This window comes from Falco rusticolus, chromosome 6 (assembly GCF_015220075.1).
Source record: "Falco rusticolus isolate bFalRus1 chromosome 6, bFalRus1.pri, whole genome shotgun sequence".
Classification (NCBI taxonomy): domain Eukaryota; kingdom Metazoa; phylum Chordata; class Aves; order Falconiformes; family Falconidae; genus Falco; species Falco rusticolus.
Window position 1 is genome coordinate 29,646,775 of NC_051192.1, and position 22,766 is coordinate 29,669,540.

At 40.9% G+C, this 22,766-nt stretch overlaps 1 protein-coding gene across 1 annotated transcript in view; it reads left to right on the forward strand.

The window, feature by feature from the left end:
- SLC35F1 (solute carrier family 35 member F1) overlaps nt 1–22,766 on the forward strand; it is a 253,858-nt gene that overhangs the window by 197,293 nt on the left and 33,799 nt on the right. The window contains exons 3-4 of the mRNA XM_037392937.1: nt 5,283–5,410; nt 18,168–18,327. Coding sequence (XP_037248834.1) covers nt 5,283–5,410; nt 18,168–18,327 — 288 coding nt within the window. The remainder of the gene's footprint in view (nt 1–5,282; nt 5,411–18,167; nt 18,328–22,766) is intronic.

Sequence of the window (22,766 nt, forward strand, 5' to 3'; positions counted from 1 at the left end):
CTCTGTATATACTTTCCAGCATGTGTCTCATTGCAAAATTAGTAAAAAATGTAAAGCCTAAACTTATCCTTCTAGAAAGGGCAAAGAGGGGTGTGTTTGTATATGTGTGTGTGTGTGTATTTATCAGTGTTAACAGTATGTTAGACTTCTGAATCTTGAAACATTCTTAATATCCAAGTTGCTTTTAAATCTGTTACATTTGAATTAGACTGAATACATTTTCAAAAGCTTGCGTACTGCTGACAAGAAGGGGTAGGGGTTTGTTTTTTGAAAGGGGGTCTCCATCAAAAGATGGCAGTGCCTAAAGATGACATTACTCTGTGCACTCACATAAATGCAAGTTCACCAGTGTCAATATGTGCTTTGGCTCACTGGAAATGTTTCCTTTAAGCTAACCTGCACACTTTAAGGTTTCCAGCCAGTCATATAAAAAAATATTAAACCATAGTCACAGTCCTATTGAGATAATAACAAAAACACATGATCTGGCATAATCTCTCTTCCCTTTACATTCAGTGGGAGAGATGTTTATTTTCAAAATATTGGTTATCTCATCCTAAGCAATTCAGCTGGAATATGTTAGGTGAAAAAAAAAAAAAAGCTTTAAAAACACCTTACCAGCTAGTTCAGGTGTAGGCATGTATGTTTGGTCCTTCTGGCCTACAATGCTTCCAATTCAAAAGACTTCAATAATTCATTTGCTTTGAGTTGTCATCAAGCTAAATAAAAAAAAAAAATAAAAATTCTGGTTTAGGTTTTGGTTGGTTGGGGTTTTTTAATCTGTGGTATTTACACACACACACACACACCAGTTTTTATGCAAAGGTGGTGTTTGTTTCTATTCAGGATGTAGACTTTTGAATGAAGAAGGAAGCTCTTGATTCCCTCTGCTTCTCATTTTGGTCTTCCCAAGTTAAGTCAAGGCTTCCCACTTACCTCCCTAACTCCTGTTTCCCTTCTCCTTGTCATCTGAATTCACTGAGCATGCCACCTGTGACTGCTGTCCAAAGGTCCTGTCCTGCTGGCAGCCCAAGCCTTCTTCAGGCTGTCTTCCACTGTTGCCTTCTACTGGGTCACTCTTGCAAAAGTGTGACATTTGAATATGGTGGCTTTCTTTCAGCCCCATGTCAAAACCAGGAATCCACCTGCCTCTTTGATTTGTGCACAGCACTGGGTGGCACTTATTGCAGATGGTCATCTTTTTCTCCTGTTTTTCTGCCCAGAAAGTCTCCCACTTTAGGAACAATTAATTCATGTCTATGAATTTGATGACAATGCCAAAGAAATAGAGAGCAGCAAACAAATAACAGTCCCCCAGCTAACAATGTTAAATGTACATTGCTTTTTCATAGAATCATAGAATCATTTATGTTGGAAAAGACCTTTAAGATCATGGAGTCCAACAGTTAATCTAGCAACGCCAAGTTCACCACTTAAACTATGTCCCTGAGTGCCACATCTACACATCTTTTAAATACCTCCAGGGATGGTGACTCTACCACTTCCCTGGGCAGCCTGTTCCAATGCTGGATCACCCTTTTGGTGAATAAATTTTCCCTAATATCCAAACTAAACCTCTCCTGGCACAACTTGAGGCCATCTCCTCTTGTCCTATTGCTTATTACTTGGGGGAAGAGACCAACACTCACCTCACTACAGCCTCCTTCCAGCTAGTTGTAGAGAATGACAAGGTCTCCCCTGAGCCTCCTTTTCTCCAGGCTAAACAGTCCCAGTTCCCTCAGCTGCTCCTTGTAAGACTTGCTCTCTGGACCCTTCACCAGCTTTGTTGCCCTTCTCTGGACACGCTCCAGCACCTTAGTGTCTTTCTTGCAGTGAGGGGCCCAAAACTGCACACAGTATTTGAGATGCAGCCTCACCAGTGCCCAGTACAGGGGGACAGTCACTTCCCTAGTCCTGCTGGCCACACTGATACAAGCCATGATGCTGTTGGTCTTCATGGCCACCTGGGCACACTGCTGGCTCGCGTTAAGCCGGCTGTCAACCAACACCCCCAGGTCCTTTTCTTCTGGGCAGCCTTCCAGCCATTCTGCCTCAAGCCTGTAGTGTTACATGGGGTTGTTGTGACCCAGGTGCAGGGCCCAGCACTCAGCCCTGTTGAACCTCATACAACTGGCCTCGGCCCATCGGTCCAGCCTGTCCAGATCCCTCTGCAGAGCCTTCCTGCCCTCAAGCAGATCAACACTCCCTTCCAACTTGGTGTCATCTGCAAACTTACTGGGGATGCACCTGATCACCTCATCCAGATCATTGATAAAGATATTAAAAGAACTGGCCACAGTCCCAAGCCCTGGGCAACACCACTTGTGACCAGCTCAGATATACCCTCAAATGGGGTCCATCAGTTTTGCTGATGCTTGTAGATCTGCACAACTGCTAAGTTATTGATAAACTATAATAATGATGTGGGCAGAGGTTATCCTGGTCAGAAGCCAGACTTTTACACACTAAGTAACAGGAGATGCAGCAAGTGAGTGGAAGTGAACACTTAAGTAAGTATGTTCCACAGAGAAAGATGCAACTCCTGCACAAGAGTTTTTTTCCAGGAACAAATTCTGTGTTTTATTTCTGTTATGCTGAACACCTCTACATTTCTCTGCTTTTCACTGGGCAAGACAAAGATACTTGCTGTGAAGCTAAACCCATGTTCATCAGAGCTGTACAGTGCCTGCATAAATTCATTTTGGCATTGCTTTTTGCTCTACCCAGCCTTCTCAGCTGAAACTGAACTTTTGCAGTTTGGAATATTTCAGAGCTGTTTATCAAAGATAAAATACCATTGCCAAATATTTTTCTTATTTCTGTCATTAGCAAATGAAGTATTGAGAAAGCAAAAGAGTGAACTGTATGTGTCAGGTAAAATTGTAGAAGGTTTGATTTCCATCTCGGGAAAATCTGACTTCACCCATTAGCCAGAAGTCAAGGCTATACATTCATTTTTAAAGGTAACTTATTTGGCCACATCTGAGCAGTACAGCGATCTGTGGTTGGAATTGAAGCTGGAGAAAGAAAAGCATTGGCAAACTAAAGGTACAAAAAGAGTCCTTGAGGTGTGTCTATAGTCCTTGCTCAGACAATCTCATGCTAGTGCAGTTCTTGAGCGTGCTCCTTTTTTCTGCTTTGTAGGTACCACCAAGGTCCTACTGTAAAAAAAAAACCAGATTCAGGTGGGATTTTCACTTTTGGAGTAGAGACTACACTGTGATGTCTTTGATTTTTAAATTTTCTCTTTACAATTAAAATGAAAAATCACTCTGAAATTTTAAGTATGCCATTCTGTTGCATTGATTTTTTCCAGTTGGTGTTTTAATGGTATTATCTTGGCAGCATAAAAATTTCAGATACAGTTTCAGTATCAGGAAAGGATCTATCTGTGTATTTTACACTGATATGAGTAGGAATTAGGACATCTAATCTCACATGCTTCTTTGAAAATGCCCCCCTAAATGCATTAAAAGATAAAATCTAAAATATTCCTCTTTCTGCATGCTCAAATAATCACAACAAATACGTAAATGTAGTCATAATTCATGTCTGAAGGGTGGGATTTTATTCTTCATGAGTTCTTCTATGAGTTGGTGGTCAACAGGAAGGTGTGGGTGTGGTTGAATGTACTGACTCCTTATTTAGGGTCTTAAATAATTAGCCTACTCCCCACCTTGTTTCTGCTGTTTCTCTGCTGCTTAGCAAGAGAAAGAGAAAGAAAGAGAAAAAGAGAAGGGAGGGAAGAAAGGAAAGGAAGGAAAGCTTTTTAGCTTTTACAGTTTTATACTCGGTGTCCTTATCACTGTAACAAATAATTAGGTTATTGCCTAATAGTATCCCACTGGAAGTGTGTATGTTTGAGCATCTGTTAATGAACAAGCATCAAGTGCTTCAGATGCTTTGTTCAGGTAAATACCCACTCAGGTCACCTAGTGTCTAAGATTTCTGAATCAGCTTCTGAAGTAGTTATCCCTTTTTCTGTGATTGCATCTTATAGGATCTGAGATACTCCGGCGCTGTAGAGAGCCTGCCATTTTTGATAGTATGGCAGCACATATGTCAGTGGGTCTATTTGAACCAGAGAGCGAACGCACCTGTAGTGAAGGAAAATGATGGGGGAGAAATGAGAAGCCTGAGCAAGTCTTGGTGGCAACTGACAATGAAGTTCCTTTTCTTCTGTATTTTCCACCACTCATCTTGATGATCACACGCACTTAGAAAGGCTGCAGCAACATGAGTAAATCTCAGAATAGTGGTGTTTTTTAAAAAACTTTAAAGTCTTTAAAGTTCAAATTCTATTTATGGTACTTTGGCAGTACAGGTCAAGCCTTATTAGATCCCTGTTTAGGCTACAGACTCTTAAAGACCTCACAGTCATTGTCAGTATGTCCGGCCCCTTTTGCAGTGGGGTCCCATCATGTCTGGAGCTTACTGTAATGCAAATAGATAACCGGTTTGCCCACCCTCACTAATGAGCTGGCTTCTTTTGAACGGAGAACAATAATAATCTCTAGCCTAGCATGAGGAATGCTTTGACTTTTTAAAAGTTGTGGGTCTGATCTGCAGGCGTATTGTGCTGTCAGTCTTCACGTGGTGGAAATTAAGTACTAGGTGATTGACAGGGCTCCCATAGAAGGAAGTAAACCTGCCTACTTCAGAAATCAATCCTGGGAGCAGGGCAACCTGTCAGGCAAAATCTGTTTGTCTCAGTGCAGCTTTTCTCTAAACAAGTCTCATATTTTGAACCTCTAGGATTGTAATAATCGTCCTTGGAACAGGATCTGTAATCTGCCCAAAGGTGATGCTGTTACTCTCCTGCTCTAATATTCCATCATATTTGCAAATACTGGTAATCTCCCACTGGTGAAACCCTCTTGTGTTATGTGTGATACAACATTTATCAGTATGTATGGAAAGTATAAATGTTTGTAATAAACTGCTCTATTCTTTAGCATTTTATAGGTGTATATATAGAAGTAAAACTAAGAACACATTTACAGGCTGCCTAAGCGGCACTTGTTTTTCCCAGCATTGTTTACACCTTAAGTGACGTGACGAGCTGACCCTCACATATTGCTTCGCCAAGCTGGCTGGTTTAATATCTACAAGGCAAATAGGGTGCATTAGTTTTTACCTCCTTGCAGTACCTCTTTTTATATGGTACTTTTCAACTGCATATTGTAAGTACGAGAGATAGTCTAGGTAATTTCTCTTGACAGGCAAGTATTTTGTGCATGTAAACCTAACTCTTACATAATTCTTCTTCTTTATTGCCACAGGAGAAGAAAACTTGCTGGCAATTTTGAAAAGGAGATGGTGGAAGTACATGATCCTGGGGATAATAGATATAGAAGCCAATTACCTGGTAGTGAAAGCTTATCAATACACCACTCTTACTAGTGTACAGGTAAGGACCCAAAGGATTTTCCCTTTTGAGGTAAGATAGTAGGCCCAACGGGGTCAGTGGTGCAGTGTCCATTGGCTTCAGTGCACTAATATTTGCTGCCTGTGTCTTCTAGGTACCTTTTAATGCTGTCTCATAAGACGTGTTTTTTTCATATTGGACTATTTTTATTACTCAGTATTTTCCAAACTGTACAAAAACGTATTTACTTTCATTTTATTTTCCTGTGCTAAACCATTCATAATCATATTTTTAGTATTACCTACTTACTTTGGTCCTTTTAAGGAAATATTTGCAGCTGGGCTGAAATGTTTTTCTCACTTTATATTGTATTTGGAAAAAATACAAGCACTTCTTTTAGGATTCCATAACTCGATCTGACTGCGAAAGTTGTATGGTGGGTTGACCCTGGCTGGATGCCATGTGCCCACCGAAGTCACTCTATCACTCCCTTCCTCAGCTGGACAGGGGAGAGAAAGTATAACAAAAGGCTCCTGGGTAAGTTAAGGACAGGGAGAGATCACTTACCAGTTACTGTTGTGGGCAAAACAGACTTGACTTGGGGAAATAAATTAATCTATTACCAATCAAATCAGAGTAGGGTAATGAGAAATAAAACCAAATCTTAAAACACTTTCCCCCTCCCCCACCCCATCCTAGCCTTAATTTCACTCTTGATTTATCTACCTCCTCCCCTCCCTTGGAGCACAGGGATGAGGAACGGGGGCTGTGGTCAGTTCATCATATGCTGTTCCTGCTGCTCCTTCCTCCTCACACCATTTCCCCGCTCCAGCGCAGGCTCCATCCCACAGGAGACAGTTCTCCATGAACTTCTCCAGTGTGAGTCCTTCCCGTGGGCTGCAGTTCTTCACACACTGCTCCAGTGTGGGTCCCTTCCATGGGGTGCCATCCTTCAGGCACAGACTGCTCCAGTGTGGGTCCCCTCTGGGGTCACAAGTCCTGCCAGCAAACCTGCTCCAGCCTGGGCTTCTCTCTCCACGGGGCCACAGGTCCTGCCAGGAGCCTGCTCCAGTGTGGGCTTCCCACGGGGTCACAGCCTCCTTGGGGCATCCACCTGCTCTGGCGTGGGGTCCTCCACAGGCTGCAGGTGGGTACCTGCTCCAGTGTTACCCTCCATGGGCTGAGGGGCGCAGCCTGCCTCACCATGGGCTTCACCAGGGGCTGCAGGGGAATCTCTGCTCCAGTGCCTGGGGCACCTCCTGCCTCCTTCTGCACTGACCTGGGTGTCTTGTGGAGTGGTTGCTCTCACATATTCGCACACCTCTCTCTGGCTGCAGTTGCTCTTGCGCAGGTCCCATCATTGTGTGTGTGCCCTCCAGCCACCTTTTAAAATACGCTATCCCAGAGGTGCTACCACCATCACTGATGGGCTCAGCCTTGGCCAGTGGTGGGTCTGTCTTGGAGCCGGCTGGCATTGGCTCCATGGGGCACAGGGGAGGCTTCTAGCAGCTTCTCACAGAAGCCACCCCTGTAGCCCCCCACTACAAAACCTTGCCACACAATCACAATATAGGATTTTTAGCATTCCATAATTAGATCTGAGTGCAAAGGTTGTCATTAATTAAAATGAGTCTAATTATGATGAAGAAGTCTTACTCAGTGCAAGCAGTTAAGATGTGTTATGTTATACAACTGCTTCACCACAGCTATCAAAAAGTGTACTCCTCCTTAAAAAATTATACACGCAGTAAACAAAAGCTATGGTAGCAATTTCTCCAAAGATCCAACCTGTGTATTTTAAATACAAAGAAAAAAAAAAAAATCAGGCTCCTTCCCATGTAAGTGGAAAAGTGAATAACACAAACATTTTTAAGAGACTGGAAATTGTCTGTCTTGGGAAATCATTGCATACTTCATTGCTACTTGTTCTAACACAAACCTACACCATTTTTACATTATCTCTAAACAACTGGGCAACACTAGGTAGTGTTCAGTGTATTTTACACCTTATTTGCCTGAAGCTTGTTGTTAAAGCTGGTAAAATAGAGGAGCATCAGAGGATTCTGCAAAATCAAAGCTAATTAGGAATATATCTCTTCCATAGTTGAAAAGTGATACTGGAAAATACTGAGCTTGTTTAGCGGAGTAAGAAGCAAAACCAGAAGAGAACTATGAATTCAAGGAATCTGAATATGAGGTTTATGCTAAATATTCACAGGTGCCTCTGCCATCAGAGTCTTGGTTAGACAATTCTTTGAAATGTGCCTAGACAATGTAGCATTGATTTTAACACTTTTCCAAATCAGATTACTCACTATAGTGTAAAGCATAAATCCACGTAAACTTTATACTGTCATCAAACATAGTGTTTCATTTAAAGATGAAACAGAAGCAGCTCAGGGAATTATTCAGCCTGAAACAGCATTGGTCAAAGTGTGTAATGGTGTGAAATGAAAACTGAAGAAATGGAAAGTAAAAGATGAAAAAAAGCAAGCTTTCCTGGAGTTTGAATTCTGAAGAGGCAAACAGGACCACTCTCTCAAGAGCATCTTCCGAGAGGCCTGGTCCTGCAAGAGCACTACCTGTGAGGCCGTAAATGCTGGCTGGCACGGAGCAAGAAATGTTCAAATCCTTTCAGAACTGAGACCTGAGAAACCATTGCTACCTATCGCAAATCAGTATGGCTTCAACTGAATGCTGTGAGAGCTATGCCAATGTACACATTGACACATAATTGAACCCCTCAAGTAATTTCTGGGGGATTTTATTCTCAACGGGCTTTACTCCAAGGCTTTTTTAATAGCAAGAATGTAAGAGTTTTTGAAATTGTCTCAGTAAATAAGAAATCTTGCACTATTTTTGTAGTGGTGGTACATGGACCAATTCAGTAGGAAATCAGTTTTACAGCATATACTTTTTTTCCACATGATGTCTCTGCTCTGTCATGCAAAACTAACGTGAGTGTGCTGGGCTTGTGGTGCTTTTAGGCAAAAAAACATTAAGCTGCCTCTAGCAAAAAGCCAAAGTTTAACTGTAAAAATATGCCTTTATTGCAATTGATTTGCAGTTCTGCTTTCACCAAAAAACTGCAAGCACTCAACAGCTTACTTAGTTTGCCAAGTAGCTTTAAACTCTTAGGACTGACAAAGTTTGTAGTTTAAAATCCCTTCTTTTTTTGTAATTAACATTATCTTATCATGGTTCCAGGAAACGACTGAAAATGGTGCCCTATTTTTCCCCTCTTTTTCTCACCCAAGTTTTTCCTGTATTTCCTTTAAAATTCTCCTTTGGTTTTGGTCTGGGAAAACAGAATTTTCTAATAAACCTTCCTATACATCTTTCACCAGATGCCTTCAGAACTACAGCGAGCAAGGACACACAGGCATAAATCAGAGGTTAATATGGTGCCTAAAATTTACTTTTGGACAGGCTTCTGGTTATTTCAGATCCTCATGTTCTCTATAATTACTGTCTGAGAATGTGGCACTCAGTTCCCTTATAAGATGAAAACAAAGTCTGTGAAGCTTAACACCACATAATTTTCCCTTAAAAAAACCCACCAAAACCACAACCCAAACCATCAAACAAACAAAAAGATCTCCCTTATAAACTGACATAAAAAAAATCAGATTGAAAGCCAATGCACTGTTTATATTTCAGACATCAAGGTGTAGGTCATTTGCTAAGGATAAAATCCAAGGGGCTCTTTAGAGGCATGCAATGCAATCCAGGGGCAACTAGACTTACTAGAACAATCCAATAATAATTGTCTACATATCTAAAATGTCATAGGCATCTAACAGCCCCTGGTTGGTGTGTACTAATGCAGCTCAGAACACAGCCTTGGGACATGAAAATGTGTGTTTGAACCTCTCATGTTTCTCCTCCTTTGGTATTTTTAAGTTCTGGTTCTTTGCATGCCTAGAGTGCTTCTATATTGATGGAGACAGATACCTAAATACCTGCCAACACTGCAAAATTCAAAAGCTAAGTATTCCTACATCAAAGTACCCCAAGGAGCTCAATATGTTAAATATGATCTTAGCATACCTCAGGTGCTTACAGAAAGCCTGGAGTGCTTTCCAAATCACAAGGGTAGAGCCACCTTTTACATAAAGTCATAGCTGTTAAAACAGTAGCCCGCAGAAAGGGTTTGAGTTACCTCTATCTTAGCTGTGGGGGTTGAAACTCAATTTGTCCACAGCCATAAAAATGCTCAGGCTAGTATGTATAGACTGTGCTCTAGAGGGTACATTTAAAAATTGAGTATACATCAGGTAAAAGGCACAGTAGTTTATCAATGGATCGATTTGATATCCAAAACCACATATTACAAGAAATGCCAGAAGTGCCAGAGATCAGTCACTCTTAATGCTCTCAGACACTTGTGTCCTGATTCGTGATGGCCAAAAACTTGCAAAATGTTCTTTAGTTTCTCTTAGATGCATTGATCTAACTTGCACTAGATTTTGCAGCCTTCTTGCATGCCAGCTGTAGCAGGTGGAGAAAGTGCATTAAGCCCTCTCGTGTACACTAGCACCCGATCCCATGGGATTTTTTTAAAAACTATACACTTACTTTCAGTACTGCCTGTGGCAATCCTTTCCATATTTGTCCTAATGGTTTTTAAAACAATCGTGGTGTAGGCCTGTGGGAAGTTTAGTAACTCTTCAAGAAGGGTGTTTTAACTGCTGTTACAGATACCTCTTACACAGCAGATAACATTAGCTCCCTCAGAGGGAATTAGAAGATTCTGAAGTTCTTGCAGTTATTTATACCTAGATATCTAATTTATTTAAAACTACATTTTGACTTGTCAGTGTTAGGTTTACGGTTGGACTCAATGATCTTAAAGGTCTTTTCCAACCTACATGATTCTGTGAATTTATGATTCTATGATTTCAGCTTCCCTGTATTGCATTTACAGTGCTCCATACGCATACGTGCCACCAAGCCCATAAAGTCTTCCACTAAGGCTGCTATATTAACATCTGTAATCTTTGCTGCCATGTGTTTCTCATTATACCAAGCTGTATTATGAGGCAGACTGCCCTCTCCCTTCTCCCCCATTGTCCCCACATTATCTCTCCTTTCTGCAATACACTGTTCTATCCACCTGCATATACGTTGTTGTGTTGCACTCTCTAGTTGTAATGTTATCCTTTTTCTGTGTTATGACATCACATAGAAATCTGGACTATTTCTGCAACACCTTGCATAGTGATACTGTAGAATATGCATACAATGTCAGAAGAAGTAAGGTACTGTCAAAGAGAGCTATGTTTCCAAGTAGTGATTTATCTGGTAATTTATTCCTTGAGCAATCAAGCCTTTGATTGGCATGATGAAAACCAAGGTAGTAAAAGCTGGGATTTATAGACACCAGGAGACAGACAATAAAACTACGATGCTGATGTTCTCAGCTACTCTTAGATCACTGTGAGGCTCAGCAGTACATCATACTTCCAATTACCTCTGGCAGTTTTCATACCTCAACCACTGCCACCAGAAAAGGAAAGGAGTCAGCAGTAAGTGCTTATTATATGAGTACTGGATGGCAATAGACTTTGCTTTGTTCTTGGTCCCTATGGACTCAATGTACGTTGAGGCAGAAGGTCGAGATAATTTTGAAGAAAATTTGGGAGGTGAGGAGCAGGGGATGTGCAATATTGAAGTTGTTGATCCACCTTGTTCAGTGCCTGCTAATGTGAAATATGTCAAAAACAGGGAGAAATTCCACTCCTTCCCTTCGTCCCCCCCTCCTATGCATGTAAGATGGCCATACTTTCCTGTTTTGCTTCAGGGCAGTGAGGAAATAGTGCAATGTTAATAAGGTTTGCAAATCAGCATCGTGCAGAAGTGCTGCATACCATACATTTCTACTGTGAGAGTCTGTGGGATGTAGCTTGCATCTGGTTTATTATCACACTTTGAGTTGCTGTTATGTCTTTTCACTGTTACATACCTGTGGTTCTCAAACCAGCCCCTACAGCACCCTCAGTCTCTGTACACATTTTTCAAGTCAATTGAGCTCTCCATATCCAGAGCTCCTGCCTCTAATGGCAAAATTCACCCTGAGCCAAACTTTTTACTAACATAAATATGCAAAATCTCATTAAAGTCAGTGGAGCTGTGCCCATTACAATGGCAGAGATTTTGGCATCCTGTGCCCATTTTGCATATTCTTGCAGGTGAAATGCAAAAGCAGAGGTTTTTCTGCAGGAGACATCCATGATTTTTCCTAGGCCAGGATCTAATCCCCTGCATAGCTTATAGGCTGGTGATATGGAGAAGTTTCTAATACGTAACCTTGAGAAAATGGTCTTCAAAGCCCATATCCAGTCATCTTATTTAGAGAGAAGCAAACCAGAAAATAGTTTTTTTCTACAGACAGGCATGACTGCTGGTAGAGCTGTCTGCTGTCTTAGAATGATCTTTATCTGACAGTGGTGTGTAAAATCAGAGGAGAAAGGCAATTAAAGGAAAGGCCATTACAGTGGTGAGTTTATTGGTAACTCTTCCTGGTATTTGGGGAGATCTTGCACAAGCACAGCTGGAGTGCATGTAACGAGAGGAGAGGATGAAGAGGTGTGTCCTAAGGTGTTTTTTTTTTAAAAGTCAAGATGTGGTTACTCATGTTGGTAATAAAGCATGTCCATGTGTAGAGAGTTGAGAACAGAAGTACGGGTTGGATGTGACCACCACCTTTCATTTAACGTAACTTCAAGAAGTCACTGAATTCCTTCTGTGTACACAGAAAGCTGGAGCTGTGATAATCCTCATCTTGAGTGTTGGTGCATGGAAGTCAGAGGTAGGTGAAGGTCTTTCACTAATGAAAGTTTTGAGTGAGTTTCTGTGTCTGCAGGAAAAAAGAGAAAATCCTGAGAACAGAGTAAAGGAACTGATGGGAACAGTTAGAGAAGCATTGGTCATGTGGCCCCAAGGAAAAAATTAGAGATCTTGTGGGCAAAATAATGATTTAAAGAGGCTTCAGACTAGGAGCAGTCTTCTGGCTTTCGTTTCTTCCATGCCATGGTAATTAAACATTTTTACAGTTTTTTTTTTAAACAAATGACATCACTAACCAATTCTTTCACCAATCTCCCTATCCAGAGTACCCTACATTTTGGCTGGATGAAAAAATGAATAGTTTTGAAATTATTTCCATGCATGTATAAAAACCGTACAAGAAAGTGATTAAGTTGTGCTGAGATAGCAAATAGAAATACAAACAGTAAAAACAATGCTCCCTTTTTTATTTGAATTGCTTGAAATATCTCTGTCAGAAATGCTGCCAGCATCCACGCCTTCTCTGCACAGAAGGTTTCGCTTGCAGGGTAGCGCAATGGCCACGCAGTTCCCCTGGCGGCTGGCAGCCAGCTCTGTGGTGTTGTGAAGGTAGCGTGAAAACTGGAACAGAAAGAGCCATCAAATGGGCAGCAAACCCTGTCTTCCTTTGGAAGACAAAGCAAATGTCATGAGGTGTGTCTCTTACTGGATGTAGCACTCGCTGTTGTGTTAAACCTACCAGCTTGCATGCTGAAATTCAGTACCTGACCACACAACGCTGGACAGATACAATGCTGATTTTACTGATCCCTCTGCTCTGGAGAGTAAGCTGAGTAGAGGGTGCAGCTGATTCTCTGCATGATTTGCTGGAGGGCAGTGCTAATGAGAAGCCCCTAATGTGGAAAAAAAGGGCTTATAACGGCGGGGTGGGGGTGGGTGGAAATCCAATGAATGTTTAAAAAGGGAGATTCAGCTCAGCTTCTCCATAGGGAGTTTGCTGACCAGCTTGCTTCTTTTTGATACCGCTGCAGATCAGCAGTTCATCTTCTGTATTACAGACCTTCCAAAGCTTGCTAGCTCTCCCTTCCAGTGACTAACAGTACATTCTTGCTATAGATGTGCAAACACATGCCGAGTTTATGAGATCAGAGACTGGATACTTACTGTTACCAAGAGAGTATTTATCTATGATTTACAAGTATAATAAAGTAACATAATCTAACAAACAATTGGAGGAAATACATTTCAACATTGTGTGTCGTCAACAGATTTAGATGCAGTGTGATATCTTTTAGAGTCAAAAAATAATCTTCAATCTCTACAACTCAGCTTTTTTATAATAGAAAGGAGCTTCTGTAGGACAGTATATCAATAGATTATATATTTTTGTATCCTGCTTTCTAAAGCAGCCCAATTCAGAGCTGTGACTGAGGAAAACCGCAGGCAAACACAGCATCATCAAAGAACGTGGTCTGTACGTCACACTCCTATCAGATTTATTATCTTCCCATGGCAAAATAAGAAATATGTTTTCTTTTAGTTTAGTGAGTTCTGATAACTTCTGTGATTAACAGGAACATTGATTAAAATCAGGTCGCTCATTAATTTAACATAATGACAGGGTATAGGCAGTGCCTTTTGAATAAGCAATTAAAAGGAAGAAAAATATCAAAAATGAACCTTAGGGAAATACTGGTGAACAGCTGACCTTTATGTACTATAAATGAGATTCAAGCTAAGCATAATTTATCTTTGTTATTTTAATAGACAGAAAAATTACAATTAGGTATAATGGTTTTTTCTTAATAGCTGGCATAACTAATAACAAACAAAAGAAAGAAAAGTAAGGGGGGAAAATAAACAAGAAAACCATGTTGCAGATCAGGCAATCCACAATAACACATCTTTTGTCTGTAGAATATATATACATTTTTTCTTCTACTAGACAGGTTTATCTGAGGAAGAAAGAAAGGCGGAGCAAATTTAGTCCTAAGGAAATGAAAAGTAAAGCAATACCTGAAAAACAGTTAAGCAGTATGTACTAGGTTATCTTATGCTTGTATTGCGTTAACCTAATTTATTTTTACCTACCCCATTGTTTAATTATAGATATAAACTAAGCACAAATCAAGAACTATATAATGTCAGTGAACATTGCCTACGTTTAACGTTTATATCTGTTGATGCTGCAGTATTCCGAATAGCAATTTGTGGATTAGGCCTCGGACTGTCAGCCCCAGAGGGGCATTTTCCAGCTGCTGCCAGCATTGTTTGTTTGTGACAGGTTCTGTTTATGCATCCCTTCATGTTAGTGCTTAAAAACCACATCATCACATATTTGAAAGCATAGGTATGTTTAAATATTTATGGAATTAGAAGAATTTTTAAAATCTTCTTCTAAAAGACTTAGTGGGAATTTGCGTGTTGAAGTACACATGCTGCAGATACAAACAATTTTTTAAACTGGCTATTAAAATCACACTAGCACCGTAATATATCTCATATTCACAAGAAAATGTTCTTTTTGTGTGCTTAGCCTGGAATAAGTGAAGCAGCCCTCATCAGAGCTCCTGTCCACAATGAACGTGCAGTGTCCTGTCCTGTGTATAAAGGTGGCCAACAGGTTCCAGATGTTAGGGGTTAAAAATATCCATTGAGTCACTCTGTGTCTCTTGAGCAGTAGTTAGCGGCTGAAGGGTGACATCTTCGTATTCTTAAATCTGTTCTTAGACTCTGTGTGAGTGACTAGAGCTCCTGATTTTGTGAAGTGGAATAGTTGGTCTAGTACTGGTTGAGGTTCAATTTGTCACCTTTGCATGGAAAAGAACTGGAAAGATGCTTGCAGACGCTTGCTGTTGCATTAAATAAGTGGTTTCTTAAAACACCTCTATGCTTAATGGTTGCATAAGGCTTTCTACTCTGTTTTGGGCACAGTCCTCTAAGGTGGTATGTGTATGTGTGGGAAGAGGGTGCTCAAATCTTAGGTGCTTGCCTGAGGAGGGCAATGGCAGACTGCAGTATCTCTGGCTAGTCCTATTTTACTCATGTCCAGATCTAAATAAAGTGTAAGGGTGCCTCTTCCCTTCTCCAGTGCAAAGTTAATTGAGTTGGTATAACCTACCGGACACTGGTGACCCCAGGGGGACAGTGTGGAAGGAAAGCGATGTGCACTGAGCCAGGTAACGGTGGCTGTTACTGGTGACACAGTTTGGTTGCTTTCTCCAAGGTGACATAGGTGCCTGCCCATGTAAGCTTCTCCTCCACCTTGTTTTGATGCTAACTACCAGTGAAGTTAGACTCACAAAATAGCCCAGCTTGGAAAGGACCTCCAAAAATCATCTGGCCAACCTTTTGTGGAAAAGGGAGTCTAGATTAGATTATTTATCACCCTGTCCAATCACATCTTGATAAACCTCCAGTGGTTAGGATAGGATAAACCTACCATGTCCCTGGGGAAGTTGTTCCAGTGATTGATAGTTCCCAGTGTAAAAAATTTCTTTCTTATGTTGAGGAGAAACCTCTCCCAGTGCAACTTGTACCCATTGCCTCTTGTGTTCTCCCTGTGGCTTCTGGTGAAGAGCCTCCATCTTTACAGCCACACTTTAATGTGAAGAGGTCAGAAAACTGTGAGTTAAGTTTGTATGTTCAGTGCTGCACTGGGAGGGAATGGGATAGAGCAGTGTAAGAAGTAAACTACCTTCCTGCTGTTTGGTACCACCTTTCTCTGTCTTCAGCAGAGATGATGGGCACACTGTGTATCAGCGCAGCTAATGAAGAAAACATGTCCTGTGTGTGCAGGCATGATGACATGAGGATTGAGAAGGGAGGTGTTGAGCTGTGTCTACATCCCATAGGTGATACTGAAGAGTGAGCTTCTCACAGATGTCTCACCTGTTGCTGGTAGTGCTAGGGCTGCATTGGTGAAGTGCAGAAATCCACAGTGCATGAAAAATGTGCAGTGGATGTTATCTATGCAGCAGTGACCATTTGAGCTGGCTAGGTGGACCCCATCCCTCCTTCCAGTGACAGGAGAAGGCCATGTGCCACCTTGCCCACACCATGTGCCAGCATTTAATGCATACACCTGGTAGTCCTGCCACCACCCCTCCCTGCCCCAGGAGCTGGCTGCTCCCAGCAGTGCGACTCCTGAAATTGTTCTTGTGTGGGTGGTGTCTTGTATATGCATGTTTTTGCAGAGAATTGTTACTGAGTGTTAGCTGTGTTATACATGTGTATATATATCCACACACATATATACATGTCAGAGGCAGAGCAGATGCCCTATGCAGACGAAGGAGCTTGTTGCAGTTCTTTCAGACCTTGTCCCTTTTTGTGGTTGGTCTGTGAAGGATGGCATTTTGACGACTGCTGAAGGAAGTTTTCACTGTAAAGAGGCCAGACCATGCCTTTTAGATTATTAGGTCTCATATTAAATGCAGAACCTGCTTTTAGCATGGACCTTTCCCATTTGTAATTTCCCTCATCTGTTCTGCAGTTCTTTGGGACTGGTCAAGCCTCCCGAGAGCAGCATGGTCCCGCTGCTGAACCAGTTCTCTTCTGAAGGCTTTTGTTACTCACTGTCTGGAGAATCTTTGAAATGGATGGGTTTCTATGCACACTCCTGTTTTTAAACAAAGTTTCAGGGCAATTATCCTTAGTCCAAAAATTGGGATTTATATTTTTGCTGATCCCCCAAATTTAATATTTATTACATAGGTATCTCACATGTAAATAACAATTTTCTAAGCATTGAAATTCTTGAAATCATCCAAAAATCTTTTTCTCTTCACATAGTGCATGGACACACAAAGAAGTTAAAAGGGATGTGATCATTATTTTATAATACTTGGTGTGCTTAGTGGTAAATCACACAGAAAGAACAAGTACTGAGTAACAGGCCCAAAGGGAAGAAACCCCAAATTGCATCATCTAAAATCAAGGTAACATCTGGAGTAGTTTTTCAGAACTGTGGACACAGTCTCCTCTATTGGTTGCTCCAGAATATTTTCATTAGGAAGAAGATGCAGTCATACAGCTCTGGTTCATGCTGTATCAATTGGCGTTGAGCAGTAGCGTATGCTGCACAATTTGTTAAATCCCATTGTTAGTCCATAGAATCACGACTCTTATTTATCTGTATCCTTTTTGGAGGTGGGATTAAAGTCAAGTTTCTTTGGGTGTTTCTTACCCACGATTTTTGTTTCTTGGTGACATACTGGTATTTTCTAAAATATATTTTAATTTGAAAATCTCAGGGTCCTCTCACAAACATGTGGTGTGTTTCTTTTTTTTATTGCGGCTTCTGTGGATTTACTCCTGGGTGTCTCTGAAAAAAACAATTAAAGATTGTGCTTCGTAACACTTCTTTGAGAAAGCTTTTACTCAGATTCTGTTGGCAAGAAGCCTGAGTTTCTTGCATTGCAGGCAACATGGGGTTTTGTGGGGTTTTCTCCTTCAGAGGCATATGGGACTGTATTTTCAAGGAGTTAACAGTCCCCACAAGGAACAGATTTTTCGTAAGTATTCTGCATGCAGAAACCCCTTGATTTATATGGCCAGTTTTAATAAATCTGGTCAACTTGTGTATTATGAATATTTCTGCTAATTGAACCAGAAATGACTGAATTAAAGCATATGTCTAGACTGCAGGAGAACTGCCCTCAGTCTCTGTCTGTTAATCACGGGAGGTGAGGACCAGATGGAGTGGTGTGGCTCTCTTTTGGCCCTGGTTTCCTTCCCATCGATTTGAAATATGCATCTGAATCCAAGAGCAAGGCAGTGCTGTTGGGTGTTAGAGCAGAGCGACACCTCTCCAGAATTTGTGGAATAGACTTGAACAGCATAGACTTATCCCCTGTCTGATGGATGACATAACCACTGGAAATACACTTTCTATCCGGTAGAAAGTGCCATAACTAACTAAATAACCCTGTTCCTCCCCTCTGTTGGAACCTATCCCCATATTTTAAGGCAAGGTTGATTTGTTGATTTTTCCTCTCTTTCTTGACAGCTCCTAGACTGTTTTGTCATCCCAGTGGTGATACTGCTCTCCTGGTTCTTCTTACTGGTACGATACAAGGCAGTGCATTTCATTGGGATTGTGGTCTGCATTCTGGGCATGGGCTGCATGGCAGGAGCAGATGTCCTTGTTGGGAGACAGCAAGGAGCAGGTGAGTAAGGATGGATGGGCTGTATTCCCAAGTTTTGTTCAGAGAAACCATTGACAAGAACATGTCAGACTGGGACCAAATTAAAGGGGAAATTGGCAAGAAACCCTGTGTCTCCATGGATCCAAAGCACTGCACCATTCAAAATTGCTTCTTTGTCAGAAGGAACAGAGAACAAAAATGAATCAACACTTAAAAGTCAGCATTGCTGCAAATGGACTTCATGGGCCCTGTGTCTGCAACACACGTCACCCTCTGTGCACACTGCGGGAACAAGCTAAAGACTTGTAGTATCATTGTTTGGGCTTACTTGTTTGACTGCAAACCTCAGTTGCTTCCTTTCCAAATGGGCTACATCTTCGAGTAATAAGCACCTCTCATGTCCCCTGTGTACTATTACTTCTCAACTTTACTCCTTTTTCATACTGAGGTGGGGTTGCTGTGTAGGTGTAGAAGATGCCAAACCTACATACTAACTTCACCAGTTGGGTTTTGCACACAGTCTCAGAGTAAAGGTTTGGGATTTGCCTGTGTCACTGCTGGAGAGAACCTTGTGTGTACAATGTTCTGTTTTACGTGCCGCATCATATGAATAATGTGTGTGTAGCTAAGCTACTAATGCAGACTAGACAGAGTTAGATTTCATCGATCAACTTCCTCTGTCACATTGATTTCTCTTGTGCCAACCCAAATGATGTGGGAAGGCTGGAAATTCTTTTCAAAGATTGTCAATTAGGCACAGTTTTCATTCTTAATTAAAAGCGCTGAATTGTGAGCTGAGCATAATACACTGGGATTTAAAATACTTGACTCAGCTTTCTGAATACAAATGCAAGTGCTCTGAGGACTACATTTGCCAGGATGCTACTACATAAAACAAGGGATTTTGTGACAGTTCTTACCATATCTCCCTGCCCTCTTTTATCCCTGTTCTTTATCCTAAAAGGAGACTTTTAGTTCATTGGTCTCCTCCAGAAATAGTCCTGCCTCAGCTAAAAAGGAAAGAATAGACTCTGTACTATGAAATCAGCCAGCCAAAGCTGCATTGAGAATGACTGATTTCAGAGGGATTGGGATTTCAACACTGGGTTCTGGAGGAAACATCCTGCGTCCCAGTAATCTAGAGAGTAACATGCTGGGGTGGGTGAGTTGTGGATCAGCAGGAGTGTGTAGGGCAATGGACCTCAGTGGACAAGGAACAGATTGAAGAACAGGGACACTTTGCCATCCAACTGCAAGAATTAGGTATTATCTGCCATATTCACTACTAAAGCACAAGTATAGCTGTTAGGTGAATTTGTCCAGAAAAATCTGTTAACATTGCATTATTGCCTTTTAATTTGGAACTACACGTGAAAAACTCTGTCCATGCTTACTGCTACACAGCTAGACTGCAGCTTTTTTCTTTAAGTGGCAAAATTATGTTATTAATTTTATTGTCTTTAACAGAGTAAAATAGATCAGATGGTTTAATTTATCTGAAGAAGTAAACCAATACATTACAAATCTACAAATAAAAAGAAGTATCGGTAGCAAAAGAAAAAAAAGTCTTGAAACTCTTCATTAAATGGTTCCACAGCATCTGTAGGATATTTCCTAGGTCTGGGCAAACGAAAGAAAAGAATACACCAAAAGCATGATGCTGTATTAGTCCTCAGTAAATTCTGTTTATCCTATACTTTAGGGGACAAGATCTGTTGACACCTGTTGACTGTATTATTTACTACATTGAAGTGCCATAAGGCTCTGCTAGGCACTTACTGCATACAGCAATCTAGCCTGCCAGCTCTTACAGTAAGGGAAAATGAACTAAAATGTATCACTGAGAGATTAACAGGTATTTTCCATACTATCTGCAGGAATTAAGTATAATGTGTAGGCATGCTCCCAGCTTTCAGTAAATAAATATACGGTAGTTTTCCTCTTTTTTTTGTATCCCGGCTGATGTTTTACACATTACTCAATGGGAGAAGCAATTACTATCAAGTACTTTGTACGCTAGCACCTTACATGCCAAGTATAACTTAAAATAACACTTTCCTGAAGTAATACCCCTAAGGTCCCTTGGTACTTGTGCTCCTGTAATACACAGGGGTCTAAGACACAGAGGTCTAAGTGTTTCATCCAGATTTTTCAAAGCATTTCACAGCTTTAGCTTACCACAGTCTCTGAAAACCAGTCACTTCAGTCCTGGTAATAAGTATATGAGAGTATGTTTAGTCTAAGATGGGACACATTGAGACTGATTTTTAGATATTATGATCATCATTAATTACAACCAAAAGCAAAGAGAACCATCTCTTAATGCTGGGAGGTAAGGTAAAAATGTGGCAAAGTGGCCTAGCGAGAGTGTGAAAAACAGTTGTGTCAGACCATAGTTCATATTCAAATTATTTTTATTACACTATAGTGCTATAACTGGTCCCCAGAACATTAAGTTCTCCCTGGACTGTATGACTTCTGCTTCCAGAGAACATTAAATATGCCAATGATTAATGCAGAGCGTGTTGTGCCAGGCTGTGCCTTGTGTTTCTTTACAGGAATGACCTACCCCATTAAATTGGTCAAGTACAACTGTATTAACCTACAAGTCTTTACAATGCCTCTAGTCAGTTGATACATATTTCCTTAGCAATGAAACCAGTAGATGCGTGTGGATTTTACATGCATGAAAATATGTATATTGGGATATGTCAGTCTTGGGAGAAAGTTCCAAAGTCAGCCTCTTGAGGAAGCAAAGAAAAGGCATTTGACAACCAGGATGCTAGGAATTATTAGGAAAGAAACCAAAAGCATAGGATAATATATTTTAATGCCAGTATATGTTTTGAGGCATAAACTTCTTGAGTACCATTACTTTAGTCACTGCATCTCAAAAAGAAATGACCAGAAAATAAGCCTATAGAAACAATGGAGAAAGGTGAGAAAGCTGTTCACAGGCAGAAAATGGTTTCAGGATGAGGAGACTGTAGACAGAATGGGACTTTTCGTCTCTTGGAAAAGGCAAGAAAGATAATATGGTAAACGTACATGAAGTCTTGGGTGGTATGGAGAAGGTCAATAGAGAGTGATCCTTAAATATTTCTCACAATCAGAAAATTATGGGATGCCCAATATAATTTTGAGGTACCAGGATTAAAAGCTAAAAACATGAAGTACTTTTTAATAGTTGGCCAAAATTATATGAACTTTACTCAAATTGATGAAGAATCCCTCAAGATCTATTAAGTTTGATGGTCTAATGCAACTTTCATCTCAGAAAATCCCTAATCTACTGAGAACTGGCTGATAAAAATCCCTCTGTGCTTTCCTATTTCTTTATGCTTTCCTCAGCCACCCTGTGCTGCCCAGTGCCAGAGGAGGGTCCTAGGCTGCGTGGATCCATGCTCTGACCAGCTCTTGGCGTCCTTTTCTGGGAAGGCCCCAAGGGTTGAAGCTCTCGCTCTCTGAGCTTCAGTGCACTTTGGGGAGAGCCATCACAGTGTGGTGCCTGGGGCCATCCCATCTGTATGCAAACGTTCAGCGTCTGAGACGTCCTTGTTTCACAGCTGCGAAAGGATGATATTTTTGTCTCAGTAGTTCAACACAGTCAAGCTCTAAGGTCAAAAGCCTTTCAGCAGTACTTCCCCGAAGTGTCAGTGAGTAGCTGTAATAAATACCAAATGAGTGAGCTCAGTGAGGAATGATTGGAGCAACTGTGGAACATCAAATGCATCAGGAGTATGAAGAGGTTTTGTTAAGTGCCGGTGCTTATTTTAAATTAAGGGCATCTTAATCTTACATGTTGAAAAGATCATTTTGAACCAGTGAGAATGTTTGGCTTCCATTTTTAGTTACTGCAGTGTATTTTACAAATCAATAACAAAAAACTTAAAAAGGCAGGAACTTAAAAAATAAATTGAGGTATTTTAAAAGAAAACAAAGTGGGTTTTTTTCAAAAAAAATCCAGTCTAGTACTTCAGCATTTCTGCTGAATCTTTTCAAAGGGAATTCCATTATATATAGCCTTTTGGAATGTGATTCTACAGCAGTGTCTGACAGCTTTGTGAAGCTCTTGCAGAAATCATTTAACAAGCCATAATGTGCAAAGGGAATCACATCAGTTTACAAAGCCAGGGCCTCGGTTTTCAAGCTGGAACTTGATCTTGATCAAATCTCCCTGCAACCCTCCCCACCATCCAATAATAAAAGTCTCCAAGACTTAAAAAGATTTCAAACAGTCTTGCATAATGCAATGTTTTAGCAATTATATATGCCTGGAGGTACTGAAAATATATCTTGGTGTTCATTGCATGCCTTAGGTACTGCTATGTTAATTGAACCTCTTTTAAAAATCTGTCGTTATCATCACCCTCTGTCTACACCCCATCCTTCCTCCTCTCTTTCTTGTCAAACAGCTTCATGTGAGAATGAGGTCGGTATTGGGGTTGTAATGATTTCTT